Source organism: Carcharodon carcharias, chromosome 21 (genome assembly GCF_017639515.1).
Source record: "Carcharodon carcharias isolate sCarCar2 chromosome 21, sCarCar2.pri, whole genome shotgun sequence".
Lineage (NCBI taxonomy): Eukaryota > Metazoa > Chordata > Chondrichthyes > Lamniformes > Lamnidae > Carcharodon > Carcharodon carcharias.
Window position 1 is genome coordinate 85,903,361 of NC_054487.1, and position 14,351 is coordinate 85,917,711.

The following is a 14,351-nucleotide window of genomic DNA, read 5'->3' on the forward strand; positions in this document are numbered from 1 at the left end:
TTCCCACCCCTGCAAGTCGGCATCACAAGTGTTAGGGTGGAGCAGGTCCATGAGGGATGGAGAGGGCGATGCGAAGGACTGGGGGAGGCATGTCGGATGGTGGGAATGCAGGGACAGGAGTGCGTGGACCTGAGGAATGGGGTGAGGGCTCGGAGTTACACCATCTGATCCAGGATTGAAGGGTCTGCTGGTCTATCCTACCTGTTTCTCTGTACAAGTGGCACCTGGGGTGGGAACACATCACATACTTGTGCAATGTTTTGGACTATTGCAAAAATCATTTTGCTATGGAATTTAATAGGCCCTTAATGTCACGAAGTTATTGAGCCATTTTGGGTAAAAAATTGGAAGTCTAGAGCATTATCTTTGCAACCTCGGAAACATCAACCAGAACAATACACAGGGAGCACTACTGAACAGCTTTCACAGCTCAACTGCACAGCTCTTTTTATTCAGTCACAGGATGTTGGCATCATTGGGCAAGGCCACAATTTAGTGCCCATTCCTATTTGCCCTAGAGAAGGTGGTGGTGAGCTGCCTTCTTGATTATAACTGAATGGCTTGTTTCAGAGGGCAGTTAAGTGTAGCTGTGGGTCTGGAGTCACATGTAGGCCAGATAGGGTAAGGATGGCAGATTTCCTTCCCTAAAGGGCATTAGTGAACCAAATGGGTTTTTACGACAATCAATGATAGTTTCTTGGTCTCGACCACTTTTATTCCATATTTTAGTGATCAAATTTAAATCCTCCAGCTGATGTAATGGGATTTGACTTCATGGCTTTGGATCATCCAGGCCTCTGGATTACAAGTCCAGTAACATAACCACTATGCCACTTTACCCAAAAGCTTTTACTATTGCACAGCTTTCATGACACAGTTTTCACTATTGTAGTTTTGATATGTTCAATTGCAGAATTGCAAAATTGGATAAATACTTGAAAGGGAAAAATCTGTAGGGTGGTGAGGAAAGAGTAGGCTAGCTTTTTCAAAGGGCCAGTTTAGGTTTGATGGGCGCAATGGCCTTTTGCACCGTTGTGAATCTCAGAGGTTCACCCATTTAAGGTAAACGGTGTAAAAGCCTGCTTATAAATAACACAAATTTTGAATTTAGTGTAAGCGTGTTAGACATTTCAAATTGATCAGTATGAAAGGAATTTCTACCCTATTTTGCCTGCACCAACTCGCACCCGAGTGTCTGACCAACTTACAATGTAAACTGTAGCAACACAGAGCACGCGTGTTCCTAAAGTGGCTGTTTGATGTTTCCGCAGACTTATTGTGTGTATTATCTAAGTTGGCTGATTCTACAAGGGCAGGTTAATCGATTGGAAGCCTCACATCCAACCCGCCCAGTCACCCAAATTGTGAAATAACTGATGATCGGAACACCTGAGTGAGAGTTGTGGGCTGCATGCGTGAGATTTTCCAATTCATGTGCATCAGGCAGCTGATGCTCCCATTTCATGACAGGAGCCTGGGAACACGAGAAAGCCATTCAGCCCCTCAAGCCTGTTCCATCTGTTCCAAGCCTATTCCACCAGATCATGGCCTGATCTGTGACCCAACACCTCCTTTTCTTCATATCCCTTAAAACCTTTGGTTAACAAAAATCTAACAATCTCACATTTAAAATTACCTTTCTAGAATCAGCCGCTAAATGTTTGGTTCAGTGTCTGATCGATTGTTTATTAACTCACAGCAGTTTTAACCGCTGATCTCTCTATATCCGATTAGAATTGATGTAACTGAAGTTCAAATCTGCATAATGCTCATCTTTTTCTTGTCTGCCATTGGAGGAGCTACTCTTTGGGATTACCAGGTAAGCTGTATTTTAACTTAGTGATGGCTGCCTACCCCTGTTGATGAGCTACAGTGAGAGATTTGGCTGCATGTACAAAGAAATAATTTGTATTTATTGGAGTTGTGTATTTCACATCCTTGGAATTTATTCTGAAGTGCAGTCAATAATGCAGCGACAGGGAGCAAACATTTTGCGTACAGCAAGATCCCACAAAGGGCAGTTTTACATTGCATTAGTCCAAGGCTAGCATCAAGTCTAGCTGTCCACCTCTCTGGCACATGTACATGTTCTGTATCCCCTTGAGCTTCGAAACTGTACCTGTCTGCCCATATTGGATTGAGAGGACGAGGATAGGTCTATGGTTGCAGACGCCTGTGAATCTCCCATCAACCTGCTCCAGACGCTTTGCAGAGAGGGCTGAGGTGGAGTGGGGAGCGTCTTTGGGGCAAATCGTCACAACATGTTTCCCCCACACCTTTTTTCTGATTGTCCCTGCACAGGCATTGAGATTGTAATATTATTGTGGACCTGTAGATATCACTGGAGGGTGATCGGAGCTGTACCAAACTCTTTTGGAATACTGTAATAGTAGGACCTCCCCACATGTGCTGTTTTTGTTCTCCCACTGATCCTACCCCCAATACCCCCTCCCCCATTCCATTCTGCCAACTTTGAATTGCCTTTATTGTTTCTCCTGACCCGCAGCCTGACCTGGGCAGTGGCATGTATGGTTTCATCTGGGGTGTTCCAGAGCCAGCAGAGACAGAGCAGACCTGCTTCGGGCAGTTCAGCTTCCCTCCTACATGAGTCCAGTCACTCCCATCCGGACTGAACTGTAAAAGAATATCAGGCCCTCTGGCTAAATCAGAGTCAGTGGAGACTTGCCATCTCTGAACCACCAGACTGAGGCAATAGTCCCAAACTCTCCTTCCCATTTAACATGCAGAGATTTGTTGTCACTGCAACTTCAGTTGCCATGTGATGTCGGAAGAGTCTGTGATCCCCAGAGTTCCCCAGGGGTCAGTGTTGGGATCCTTGCTTCCTGACCTATATATTGATGACCTAGGTTGCAGGGCATAATTTCAAAATTTGCAGATGACACAAAGATTGGAGATGTTATCAACTGTGATGGGGATAGTCTTGAACTTTAAAAGGACATAGACATGTTGGTGGATTGGGAAGACAAGTGGCAGATGAAGTTCAATGCAGAGAAGTGTGAGGTGATTCATTTTGACAGGAAGAATATGGAGAGACAGTATAAAATAAAGGGAGGAACTCTAAAGGAGATGCAGGAACAGAGGGACCTGGGTGTATATGTACACAGGCCATTGAAGATGACAGGACCTGTTGAGAGAGCAGTTAATAAAGCATATAGTATCTTAGGCTTTATTAGAGGAGCATTGAGTACAAGAGTAAGGAGATCATGTTGAACTTGTATAATACACAAGTTAGACCTCATCTGGAGTACTGCAACCAGCTCTGGGCATAATATTTGAGGAAGGATGTGAAGGCATTGGACAGGGTGCAGAGCAGATTCCCAAGAATGATTCCAGGGATAAAGAACTGTAGCTATGAGGATAAATTGGAGAGGTTGGGATTGTTTTCCTTGGAGAAAAGAAGGCTGAGAGGAGACTTGATAGAGGTATTCAAGATCCTGAAGGGTATGGATAGGGTAAATAGTGAGAAATTGTTCCCACTCAAGAGAAGATCAAAAACTAGAGGGCACAGATTCAAAATAATTGGCAAAAGGAGTAAATGTGATGTGAGGAAAATGTTTTTCACCCAGAGGGTGGTTGGAGTCTGGAACGAACTTCCTGAAGGTGGTGGAGGCTGGTTCGATCGAGGTGTTCAAAAGGGAATTGGATTGCTATGTGAAAAGAAAGAATATGCACGGTTACGGGGATAAGGCAGGGGAGTGGGACCAGGTAGAATGCTCCTTCAGAGAGCCAGTGCAGACTCAATGGACCAAATGGCCTCCTTCTGCACTGTAAAGATTCTGAGAGTTGTTTCTTTGCTATTTATGAAGGGACTTTCAAATCATTCCTATACAGTTGGTCTGAAGTGATTGTCGGGCATAATTATTTTGTGATGAATAACCCATTTTGGACTGGATTGGTCTGTGCGTTATTAATAATCTACTTCAAAAATATGTGTTTAAAATATGCAGTGTTAATGAGATTTGATGAGATTGTGTATCTTGGTTTTGTAAACATGCTGGACTCCATACTGGATATTCAATCGCTGCCTTGTTGTCAAACACCTTCTCCCCTCCAGGTATATCGATCAAATAGGCAATCAATCAGTGGGAGAAATCATGGGGTACCTGTCATATACCCATTGCCTGGGTTATCAAGAGGTACATTATTCACCTTCAGATGTCATTTCCAGAACAAACACATGCCTTGGCCAACATTCTTCCCTCCTGCAACACCATTTACTGGTCATTTGCCTCATTGTTATTTGTGGGATCTTGCTGTACCATAATGTTGCCACCATGTTGATTTGAAATCTATCCCTTTAACCAAGTTTTTGGTTGTCTGTCCTAGCATCTCTTTATTTGACTCAGTGTCAAATTTTGCTTAGTAACACACCTGTGAAACACCTTGGAACATTTTACTATCTTAAAGGCCTACATAAATACAAGTTGTTGTTGTATGCGGTCAACCACTCTTCAGAGTAATTCATTATATATGAAGTGTTTGGGAGGCTTTGAAAAATGCCAATAGGTGCTATATAAATACAGAAAATGCTGGAAAAACTCAGCAAGTCTGGCAGCATCTGCGGAGAGAGAAACAGAGTTAACATTTCGAGTCCTTATGACCCTTCAGAGTTCTGGGCTATGGGCCAAGTGTTGGAAAATGGGATTGGAATAGATAGGTGCTTGATGGCTGGCACGGATACAATGGGCTGAAGAGCCTGTTTCTGTGCTGTATAACTCTATGACTATTTCCAGCATCCACAGAATTTTGCATTTAGCTATATAAATACAGGTTTGTTCAACCACGTTTCTTGTTCTTCCTCTTCTATTAAAGCAGAATGGGAGGAGGTCGTGTAGAACACTGGCTCAGAGCAGTTGAACTAAATGGCCTGTTTCCCTTCTATTAACAAGTTAATTAGCCATGTATATTTTGCATTCTACTATGTTACATATCTCAGTTACTCGATTATGAGTGATCCATAAGAATCATTTCTCTTATATCTGGAAGGAGTATGGAGTATCACGGAGTAGGAGCGTATATTATTTTTAAAGATCCATTCCTGTTAATCATCGATATTGTCTAACCAGCTGTTCCTGCACTGGTCATATTGGTCTTGCTTTCTCACTTGTGCTTAGTTAAAGTTGACAGTGGCCGTGGTTGGGAGGTTCATGTATAAAATGTACAGCACAGAAACGGGCCTTGCAGCCCAAGTAGTCTGTCCTGTGCTTGTTGCTCTACATGAGCCTCATCCCACTCTGATTCATCTCCCCTTTATAGAGGGTGAGCCTCAATTGTAATCTGTCTTACTTCTGTCTCCTCTCCAGCAGTGATTGGCGGCCATTTTAATTTGGCAAGTACTACACTGTAAGGCCGGTAACTTGCTTTTCCTCCATCGTAACTGAAGCGAATGTTTATTATGAATTTAAAAATGAGATTTCAGCCCCAGCAGGTATTGGCTGCTTTGAGTCAGGAGACCCTGTGTTTCAAGCTTTTAGTTTACAGCTCTCTGGGGGATCTCTGCAATGAATTTAGTTTATATGTGCTGCCCGATGTGGTATTGACACAAACTTTGTGTTGCTTATTTTTTCTGTTGTTCTGTTCTGCTGCCTCTGGAAATTCCCATTAAAACTTTACACGGAATGGCTAAAGAAAGGTAATAAAACTCTTTCTAAACTTATATTGTAATGATGCTGAGGGAGGGAGTTCAGAATGTAAAAACAATTAGAGTTTTTGAATTCTACATTAACAGTGCCTCACTCATAAATACCATATTGGTTATGTGGTGTGGGGCACTCAGTGTTACTGTTGATGTCACAAACAGCTCTTGTTTATTATTCCTTGGCAATACAGATTCCAGTACTAGGACTGAGAGTGAAGATCCTGCCCGTATTTGGAATAATAGCAGGAGCAATCTATTCCTGTACCAATTACTTCCGGGTCATCTTTTCTGGTGGGACAGGCAAAAATGGTTCCACAATAGCGGTACGGAGATCTAATCAATAATAACATTTTTCTGCAAGCACCAGTCTCTCGCTGCTGATTTTGACTGATGCATTCCTCTTTATTTTCTAGGGTACCAGTGTTCTGTCACCTTCCTTGCACATTGGACTGGTCATAATAATGGCTATAATGATCTACAAAAAATCCACTACACGCTTGTTTGAGGATCACCCTTGCCTTTATGTGTTAATGTTTGGATGTGTAGCTTCAAAAATCACAAACAAATTAGTGGTATGTTAATTTCAAACAAATCAAAATGATATGTTGTCTCTATCTATTGGATGCTTTCTTTCAACACGGAGCAGATATTGGAAAGCCAACTCTCATAACCCAAACTGGACCAACCGTATAAATACCGTGGCTACAAGAGCAGGTCAGAGGCTGGGAATTCTGCGGTCAGTAACTCTCCTTCTGACTCCCCAATGCCTATCCACCATCTACAAGGCTCAAGTCAGGAGTGTGATGGAATACAGTGCAGCTCCAACAACTCAAAAAACTCGACATCATCTAGGACAAAACAGCCCACTCAATTAGCACCCCATCCACCACCTTAAACATTCGCTCCCTCCACCACAGACACACAGTAGCAGCAGTGTGTACCATCTACAAGATGCACTGAGGAAACATGGCAAGCCTCTTTTGACAGCAACTTCCAAGCCCATGACCTCTACCATCTAGAAGGACAAGGGCAGCAGATGGATGGGAACACCACCATCTGCAAGTTTCCCTCCAAGCCACTCACCATCCTGACTTGGAAATATATCGCCGTTCCTTCACTGTCACTGGGTCAAAATCCTGGAACTCCCTCCCTAACAGCACTATGGGTGTACCTACACCACATGGACTGCAGCAGTTCAAGAAGGCAGCTCACCACCACCTTCTCAAGGGCAACTAGGGATGGGCAATAAACACCGGCCTTGACAGAGACTCTGACATCCTGTGAATGAATAAATAAAGAAAATAAACTGTTACCACCTAATGCCAACCTCTTCACTCAAAGGCTGTTCCAACCATTAATTTCTGAAACGCTGACTCTCTCAAGAATTGGTCTGTTCTGATTGTGTCTTATACAGATTTGAGGTTGGCAAAAGAACCAGAGGGGGAGATGATTTTTTTTTAATGCATCGAGTTGTTGTGATCTGGAATGTACTGCCTGAAAGGGCAGTGGAGCAGATTCAATAGGGGAATTGGATAAATAGTTGGAGCAGAAAAAGGAGTAACGGAGCTGGGGGAAGTGGGACAAATTGGATAAATATTTCAAAGAGTCAGCACAGTGTGTGCTGAAGGGCTTGCTCCTGTGCTCTGTGATCTTACGCTAACACTATTTAGTGGTGGTATACTCATCTTCATCAGAAATACTTGGAGCTGCTGGTAACCCACATTTAATAGGTGCTGTCTCGTAAGGGATTACTTGAATCATACATCTACTGCATTGCATCGGGTTTGTTTTTTCATAGTTTATTTGTACGTAACCCAGGTCCTAATTTACACCTGTGTCAGCTGCTGCAAACTCCAGTAAGACAAATTCTGGCTGCTTCAATTGTAATGGAACAAATTCCCCAGAGAAGGGAGTTGGTTTTGAAGATCATTTGGTGCATTTGAACAAAGCTCACTATCCGGTGGGAATATTGGAACAGGAAGATGCCATTCAACGAGATCATGGCTGATCTGTACTGTAATTCTGTATCCCTTAATATCTTTGGTTAGCAAAAATCTTTCAATCTGGATTTAAAATTAACAATTGATTCAACGTCAACTGACATTTACATAAAAGCATTCCAAATTTCTGTCACCTTTGTGTGAAGAGCTGCTCCCTAATTTTACACAAAGCTCTAGTGCTGATTTTTAGACTGTTCCCTCATCCTAGGCTTTCCGAGCCAGCAGATATAGTTGATTAAATAGTTGAGGGGATTGAGGGACTGGAGAGATAGACCTGAATTTTACATTCCCCACAGGGAGTGGTGGTGGGGGAGCGTGAAATTACAGGGGTGGGATTCCTTCCGCGTTCCCACCCACCCCGACCTCGCAGCAATTTTACACTGGGCCAGCATGGCCTGGGGTGGGAAGCCCACTGTTGCCCCAATTGAGGCCCTTAAGTGGCCAATTAATTTCCACTTAATGGGTGTTTCCTACCCAGCCTCAATTTTTAGGCAGACGAGAAGATGGAACCTCTGTGGGGAAGGCCGGAAAGAATCAAGTTGGATTGAGGGGGGGAGGCAGGGTGCAGCCATCAGAAGCCCTCTTCTGATTGGGAGAGCCTTCCCCTTAAGGCCCGTTGACTTGCAAACTTCCCTCCCCCCTGCCATGGCCTCTCTCCTCAGACCCTGATCGCCCACCATCGTGACCCCGTAGGCCTTCCCTACCTTTCTTGCCCTGGGACCCCATATACTTACCTTGTCCTCCGGCTCTGGCACTTAGGCTCAGGCAGGTTGGTGTAGTTCCTCTTCTGTCCATTGCAGCATTGTCTTCCTCCTGAGTGAGGAGGCGAGCTTCCACCATCCAAAAAATTCAGGCCGTAGTAACACTCCACAATTGCTTTTTTACCGACAACATGAAAAGGACATTTTTTACGAGAAGCAGAATATTGAAAGGAGCGTCCAGGATAAAATAATCAAACACTGACTCAGATGGAGTGGGACTGATGGGTTTATCTCACTCTCAGTAAATACTTGCATGGGGAAAGAAATTGCAGGGTGATTGGCAAAGAGCGGGGAGGAGTGGAACCAATTGGATATCTCTTTCAAAAAGAGTGCATGGGCTTAATTGGTTGAATGGTCTCCTGTTGTACTGTAAGATTCTAATATAATGCAAGCTTACCAAACATTGATCTGATAATAGTTCTGCATACTGTACATCACAACTGTGTATCAATATTTCCGCTCTAGTTATTAAAGATGTTCCCTTGTTGTTCTTGTAGGTGGCACATATGACCAAAAGTAAGGTGAAACTGCAAGACACAGCGTTCTTAGGGCCTGGGCTGCTGTTCCTGAACCAATACTTTAATAGTTTTATTAATGAGTACTTTGTACTATGGACAGCTATGGTAAGTACATTACATTGATTTCTTTGAAAAGGGTACAAATTTAGACAGCTCAAAGCGTTGTTGTTCTTTGTTTGTTCCAAAACCAGGTACCTCAAACATTGGCGTGAAATGCTAAACCCATTCTATCTCCTGTTATCCATTGTCATATTGGAGCTAATTTGTGCTCCAATTAGTAACTATTGAAATTCACACCATTTCTCCACTTTTTGAACCTATGGTCATCAACTTGGGTCATCTCCAGATAAGCTGTTTTTCCATCTTTCTCCAAGTTACCTCCATCTTGTCCTCTCACTGCCAGTTCAGTAACAGCTCACTTCCGATTCTTTAACTCGAACCAAACATTCAGCTTTTGGACCATTTTGGGGTCGTGGAGGTCATTCAGCTGCTTGAGCCTGTTCTGCCATCCAATTAGATCATGGTCAAGAACAAAAACAGAATTACCTGGAAAAACTCAGCAGGTCTGGCAGCATCGGCGGAGAAGAAAAGAGTTGACGTTTCGAGTCCTCATGACCCTTCAACAGAACTGAGTGAATATTAGGAGAGGGGTGAAATATAAGCTGGTTTAAGGTGGGGGGGTGGGGGGCGATGGAGGGAGAGAAGTGTGGGGGGGTGTTGTGGTTGTAGGGACAAGCAAGCAGTGATAGCAGATAATCAAAAGATGTCACAGACAAAGGAGCAAAGAGGTGTTGAAGGTGGTGATATCTAAACGAATGTGCTAATTAAGAATGGAGAGCAGGACAAGCAAGGTACAGCTCTAATGGGGGTGGGGTGGAAAGACTAGCAGGGCATAAAAGATTTAAAATTGATGGAAATAGGTGGGAAAAGATAAATCTATATAAATTATTGGAAAAAAACAAAAGGAAGGGGGAAGAAACGGAAAGGGGGTGGGGATGGAGGAGGGGGTTCAAGATCTAAAGTTGTTGAATTCAGTATTCAGTCCGGAAGGCTGTAAAGTGCCTAGTCGGAAGATGAGGTTCTGTTCCTCCAGTTTGCGTTGGGCTTCACTGGAACAATGCAGCAAGCCAAGGACAGACATGCGGGCAAGAGAGCAGGGTGGAGTGTTAAAATGGCAAGCGACAGGGAGGTTTGGGTCTTTCTTGCAGGTGTTCTGCAAAGCAGTCGCCCAGTTTACGTTTGGTCTCTCCAATGTAGAGGAGACCGCATTGGGAGCAACGAATGCTGTAGACTGACTAAGTTGGGGGAAATGCAAGTGAAATGCTGCTTCACTTGAAAGGAGTGTTTGGGCCCTTGGACGGTGAGGAGAGAGGAAGTGAAGGGGCAGGTGTTGCATCTTTTGCGTGGGCATGGGGAGGTGCCATAGGTGGGGGTTGAGGAGTAGGGGGTGATGGAGGAATGGACAAGGGTGTCCCAGAGGGAACGATCCCTACGGAATGCCGACAGGGGGGGTGAAGGGAAGATGTGTTTGGTGGTGGCATGCTGGAGTTGGCGGAAATGGCGGAGGATGATCCTTTGAATGCGGAGGCTGGTGGGGTGATAAGTGAGGACAAGGGGGACCCTATCATGTTTCTGGGAGGGAGGAGAAGGTGTGAGGGTGGATGCGCGGGAGATGGGCCGGACATGGTTGAGGGCCCTATCAACGACCATGGGTGGAAAACCTCGGTTAATGAAGAAGGAGGACATGTCAGATGAACTGTTTTTGAAGGCAGCATCATCAGAACAGATGCGACGGAAGCGAAGGAACTGAGAGAATGGGATGGAGTCCTTACAGGAAGCGGGGTGTGAGGAGCTGTAGTTGAGGTAGCTGGGGGAGCTGGTAGGCTTGTAATGGATATTGGTGGACAGTCTATCACCAGAAATTGAGACAGAGAGGTCAAGGAAGGGAAGGGAAGTGTCAGAGATGGACCATGTGAAAATGATGGAGGGGTGGAAATTGGAAGCAAAATTAATAAATTTTTTCAGGTCCCGACGAGAGCATGAAGCAGCACCGAAGTAATCATCGATGTACGGAGAAAGAGTTGTGGAAGGGGGCCGGAGTAGGACTGGAACAAGGAATGTTCCACATACCCCATAAAGAGACAGGCATAGCTGGGGCCCATGCGGGTATCCATAGCCACACCTTTTATTTGGAGGAAGTGAGAGGAGTCAAAGGAGAAATTGTTTAGTGTGAGAACAAGTTCAGCCAGACGGAGAAGAGTAGTGGTGGATGGGGATTGTTCGGATCATGGTCAATGTCTGTCTTAACTCCATTTATCTGTCCTGATTCCATAACCCTTACCAAACAAAAATCTGTCAATCTCAGTTTTGAAATGTTAAGAAATAGGAGCAGGAATAGGCCATTTGGCCCTTTCAAACCAATTGACCCCCTGTCTCAACAGCTTTTTTGGGAGTGAGATTTCCAGATTTCCAATATCCTTGGTGTGAAGGAGTGCTTCCTGACATCCCCCCTGAACAGCCTGGCTCCAATTTCAAGGTTATGTTCCCTTGTTCTGAATTAATCACCTTAAACACCTCATCAGATCACCCTCACCCTTTATTTTCCAACTCGAGGTGCCTCCTCTATAGAAAGTGTCTTCATAATTTTGGAGATGAGCTGTCCCTCAGAATCAAACTATCTGATTTCCACCTATCATGCATCCAACTAAAGAAAATCAATAAGTATTTGTGGTTCTCTGATAAATGCTTTTTCAAACCAAGCTTTTAATCAGCCTTCCTAATCTCTCTTCCATTAAATGCAGTGGTATATTTTTCTGTGTTGAAATTGTTATCTCAGTGTGAGGAGGTGCTGTTGTACTGGATAATCACCAAGATCCTTAACTCCTACCTCTGTAACATTGTATCCACCGTTGCTTCAGCTCTTCTGCTGTTGAAATCCTCACTCACGCCTTTGTTAGCTCTGCACTTGGCTATTCCAACATACTTGTAGCCAACCTCCCACTTTGTATCCTTCAGAAACTTGAGCTCATCCAAAAACCTGCTGCCCTAATCACACCAGGTCCTGTTCACCAATTACCCCTGCGCTCACAGGTCAACACCAGCTCTCCGTCCTGCAAAGCTTTAAGTTTTTAATTTCTCCTCCTTGTTTGCAGTTCCCTCCATTGCCTCGTTCTTCTGTATCTCTGTAATTTCCATTCCTCCAAGATCTCTGCAATTCCAAGTCTGGCCTCTTGAGCATCCCTGATTTCAATCTCTCTGCCATCAGTGGCCGTGCCTTCAGCTGTCTGGGTCCTAAGCTCTGAAACTGCCTCGCTAAATCTCTCCACCCCTCGACCTCTTTTAAGTTGTTCCCTAAAAATGACCTCTTTGATCCAGATTTTGGGCTCCATGTCCTAATGCTTCCTTATGTGGTTCAGTGTCAAATTTTGTTCCTTGAGACATTTTACTCTGTTTAAAAGTGATATATAAATGCAAGCAGTTGTTGGATGGTGCATGAGATGAAAAATCTGAGCCCTGTTTTGACTCTTTTCAGATCTTCTCCCTGTGCGATTTGATGATTTACTGCACCTCCGTCTGCATTCAGATCGCTTCACACCTCCACATCGAGGTTTTCCGAATTCCATATCAAGCTCCTGAACAGGTTCAGAACCATCATGACTGACAATTTGCCCAAAAGGAGGAGGAAGAGATGGAGAGGGACCACACAAGTGAAAAAGAGCCATTATCTAGTATCAGAAATCCTGATCAACTGCTAAACCAACCAGACCTTATTAATCTAGAAGGGCCTGTAATTATCATTTAAATTATTTCATTATGATTTCATAAAGATTGAGTAGAATTTGTGTTAATATATCACTCGTCCATTATCATCAAATCTGTGTGCATAAGATTCTAACTCCAAACCTTTGCATTTTTAAAAAGCTTAAAATCATTTCAGCCTCCACCATTCACCTTTATCTGCAAGGTCCTACAATCAGGATCCATACATCTTAAGAATGTTCCAGAATACACCCAGACAAGTGCTGGGGCGGTCTCGGTGAGAGAAACCTACCATACCATGCCGTGCAGCATGGAGTCACAGACAGGAATGTGCTGAATTAATTAAAACCCAAACCCAGATGATCTTGGGGAGGCTGGTGAGAGGAGATGGGTCAGAATCTGAATCATTCCTGAGTTGCAAGTGGGGACAATGGAAGTAAGCAGTTGGGGACCAATGTTGAATTTATCTGCCAATAACTTACTGTCAAACAAGGTAGCTTCCTTAATATAAAAGCAAAATACCGCAGATGCTGGAAATCTGAAACAAAAAACAGAAAATGCTGTAAAAAACTCAGCAGGTCTGACAGCATCTGTGGAGAGAGAAACAGAGTTGACGTTTCGAGTCTGGATGACTCTGCTTCAGAGCTCCTTCCCTAGAACTGTACAGCACATAGCAACAACAGTGGGACAACATCATCTGTGGCTAGAAAAGGGGGAACATTGTATTAATGCATATAAAGAGTTGAATGCTGTAGTGTTTGGTGTAAGGCAAATTTCCTCCTCCTGATGGGTAAATTGCTGTGTTTGAATCAATGTAAGCTACTGCCATGTAGCTCTCTATCCATTTTAATTATGTTGTTTGTTCGGCAAGGCAGCTTCAGAGAAATGGTCAAACTTTGATGAAGTGAGTAAAGATTGCGTATGAATAATGAAGCTGTTTCTCAGTGTAGAAACATCTAACTTTTTTACACAAAATTTTGTAGCACACTTTTAATCTCAAGTCTTGTACTGTGCAATATGTTTAAACTGACAATGCAAATACTTGACAATGCTTCCTGATCAGAGCCCCAACTCCACCACTAGGCATTCCAATTAACATGGGGCTTTGGGAGAGGTGACCTGTAGAACAGAGGAAAAACTTGGAGAAAAATTTCACAGCCAGAGTTTTCAAGAATTTGGACATGAGTAAATTCCTCTGTAGTTGTAACAGGTGGTGACGTTGTAATGTTGGTGGTGTTTGATGCATTCAGACAGACAGAAGGTTTACACTATATACTCACTGTTTCTCATGAACGTTGGGTGAAAATCCCTCCCTAATTACATTGTGGGTGTACCTACGCTATATGGTCTGCAACAGTTCAAGGCAGTGGTTCAGCACCACCTTCTCAAAGGCAATTAGGGATGGGCAATAAATGCTGCTCTCCATAGTGATGCCAGAAAGCTTGAATGTGTATTTTTTTTTTAAAAGCAAGCGAAACAAGCAATAGAAACCGTCTGTCCACTAATTGAGCAAGCTGGCTAAATATTCCTAATGTTAGCTATAATAGTTTAGTTTGCTGATATATAGTGTTGTCTAGTATTAACACAGGCTAAATAGTGGAGTAATGAGTGTACATAATGCAAATAAAGGCATAACCAATGTACTAGACTGCAA

At 43.6% G+C, this 14,351-nt stretch overlaps 1 protein-coding gene across 2 annotated transcripts in view; it reads left to right on the forward strand.

Annotated features, from left to right (window-relative positions):
- Positions 1 to 14,351, forward strand: part of LOC121293178 (cholinephosphotransferase 1-like) — a 28,531-nt gene that overhangs the window by 12,040 nt on the left and 2,140 nt on the right. Inside the window, exons 4-8 of one of the 2 annotated variants that reach the window (XR_005946450.1) lie at positions 1,735 to 1,819; positions 5,851 to 5,982; positions 6,073 to 6,231; positions 8,918 to 9,043; positions 12,471 to 12,725. Coding sequence is in view for 1 of the 2 variants with exons in the window: in XM_041215957.1 (XP_041071891.1) it covers positions 1,735 to 1,819; positions 5,851 to 5,982; positions 6,073 to 6,231; positions 8,918 to 9,043; positions 12,471 to 12,578 (610 nt within the window). In the remaining variant the exon portion in view is untranslated. The remainder of the gene's footprint in view (positions 1 to 1,734; positions 1,820 to 5,850; positions 5,983 to 6,072; positions 6,232 to 8,917; positions 9,044 to 12,470; positions 12,726 to 14,351) is intronic. The other variant, XM_041215957.1, reaches the window with a different exon arrangement.